At 50.9% G+C, this 1,675-nt stretch overlaps 1 protein-coding gene across 1 annotated transcript in view; it reads left to right on the top strand.

The window, feature by feature from the left end:
• Nucleotides 1–1,663, top strand: part of BSPRY (B-box and SPRY domain containing) — a 20,990-nt gene extending 19,327 nt beyond the window's left edge. The window contains exon 7 of the mRNA XM_042780382.1: nt 1,122–1,663. Within this exon, the coding sequence (XP_042636316.1) occupies nt 1,122–1,663 (542 nt within the window). The remainder of the gene's footprint in view (nt 1–1,121) is intronic.
• The last annotated feature ends 12 nt before the right edge of the window (nt 1,664–1,675 follow it).

Below are 1,675 nucleotides of genomic sequence, written 5' to 3'. Positions count from 1 at the left end.
TCTTTCTGGGGTTTGCTACATCAGGGACCGTGCTTCTGAAATGGTAGCTTAAGCAACTAGTGATGCTGGAGGCAGATGGTCAGTGGGGCCAGGGCTCTGGACGGGCCTAGAGCAGCTGGACCAGGTCCTTCCCATTTCCAGACCAACCTGTTCTGTGGTTGGGTCTCAGATAAACCTCATTCCTGTAAATCATGTCCTCCTTACACATATGAGGCACCTTACTATTATTTCTTGGAAACCTCTAGTAGCTCTTTAAGAAGATAAAATTGATAGCCAGCTGGAGAGCATCTGAACTGGGAATCAAGGTTGCCTGGATACCTCTCACTTATTCATTTGACAAACACTGATACAGGCCTATGTGGGCCTGGCCCCATACCACTTGCTGGGGCCACAGATGTGAATGAGACACACCGCTGCCTCCAGGAACCCACTTAGTATGGGGGTCCCAAAGCAGGTTTCTCCCAAGCTGAATGGAGGCTTCTACATGCCCAGTGCTGGTCTTTGTACAGTTCACAGAAAGATGAGGTTAATGATTGAATTTTTCCTAATTTTCATCTCCTCCTTCTGTAAGATCCTTGAAAATTTAGTATAAGCTACAAGCTGTTTACTCCAGAATCAGTATCAGTGCCTGGTTTACCAGCAATCCATTTAGTTAGTTGCTAGCAATTGCACATCTCCTGCTTTCTAGCTTCCAGAAGCTCTGTCTGTAGGACAAGCTGGACCTACTCTGGAGGCTGCAGATAGGAGCAGCTAGAATGCAGGATGAGCAGTGCTAGATGCTAAATGTAGAAACAAAACGCTGGCTTTTCATTTTCACCCTGTTATCAACTCAGTTCGTGGCCTTGGGCAACTCATTTCTCTGGGTTTTATTTCTGTCAGAATGAAGGCCTTGGACTAATAATAGCTACTGTCATTGCCACATTATATTGAGCACTTATATGCTGGGCACTTGACATGTATCCTCATGACTACCCTGTGGTAAGTCCTATTCTGATCCTCATTTTACAGATGAGGAAATGAAGGCTCAGAGAGAGTAAATGGCTTGTCTAAGATCACACCACCCTCGAATGGCTACCTGTCGGGAGCAGGTTAGGGCTGGGGGTGGGCCCTGGGCAACTCAGAATTCTTTCTGGCAGGCATGGAGGATGTGCGTATCAATGAGAGGACTGTCAGCCCCTTCTTGCAATTGTCAGATGATCGAAGGACCCTGACCTTCAGCACCAAGAAGTCCAAGGTCGGTGTGGATGGCCCGGAGCGTTTTGACCACTGGCCCAACGCCCTGGCTACCACTTCCTTCCAGTCTGGGCTGCATGCCTGGGTCGTGAATGTCCAGAACAGTTGTGCCTACAAGGTGGGCGTGGCCTCAGGTCAGCTGCCCCGCAAGGGTTCCGGCAGTGACTCCCGTCTGGGCTACAATGCCTTCTCCTGGGTCTTCTCCCGCTACGACCAGGATTTCTGTTTCTCGCACAACAGGCAGCACGAGTCCCTGGGGCTGCTGCGTTGCCCAGCCCGGCTGGGCGTGCTGCTGGACTTGCAGGCACAGGAGCTGCTATTCTACGAGCCATCCATGGGCACGGTGCTCCACACCCACCATGGCCCCTTGCCTGGGCCCCTCTTCCCAGTCTTTGCAGTGGCTGACCAGACCATTTCCATCGTTTGCTGACCTTTAGCCACC

The sequence above is a fragment of the Orycteropus afer genome, unplaced genomic scaffold, assembly GCF_000298275.1.
Source record: "Orycteropus afer afer isolate SDZICR_OR568_19922 unplaced genomic scaffold, OryAfe1.0 scaffold00037, whole genome shotgun sequence".
NCBI lineage: Eukaryota > Metazoa > Chordata > Mammalia > Tubulidentata > Orycteropodidae > Orycteropus > Orycteropus afer.
This window is presented reverse-complemented; position numbering and strand designations above follow the sequence as displayed.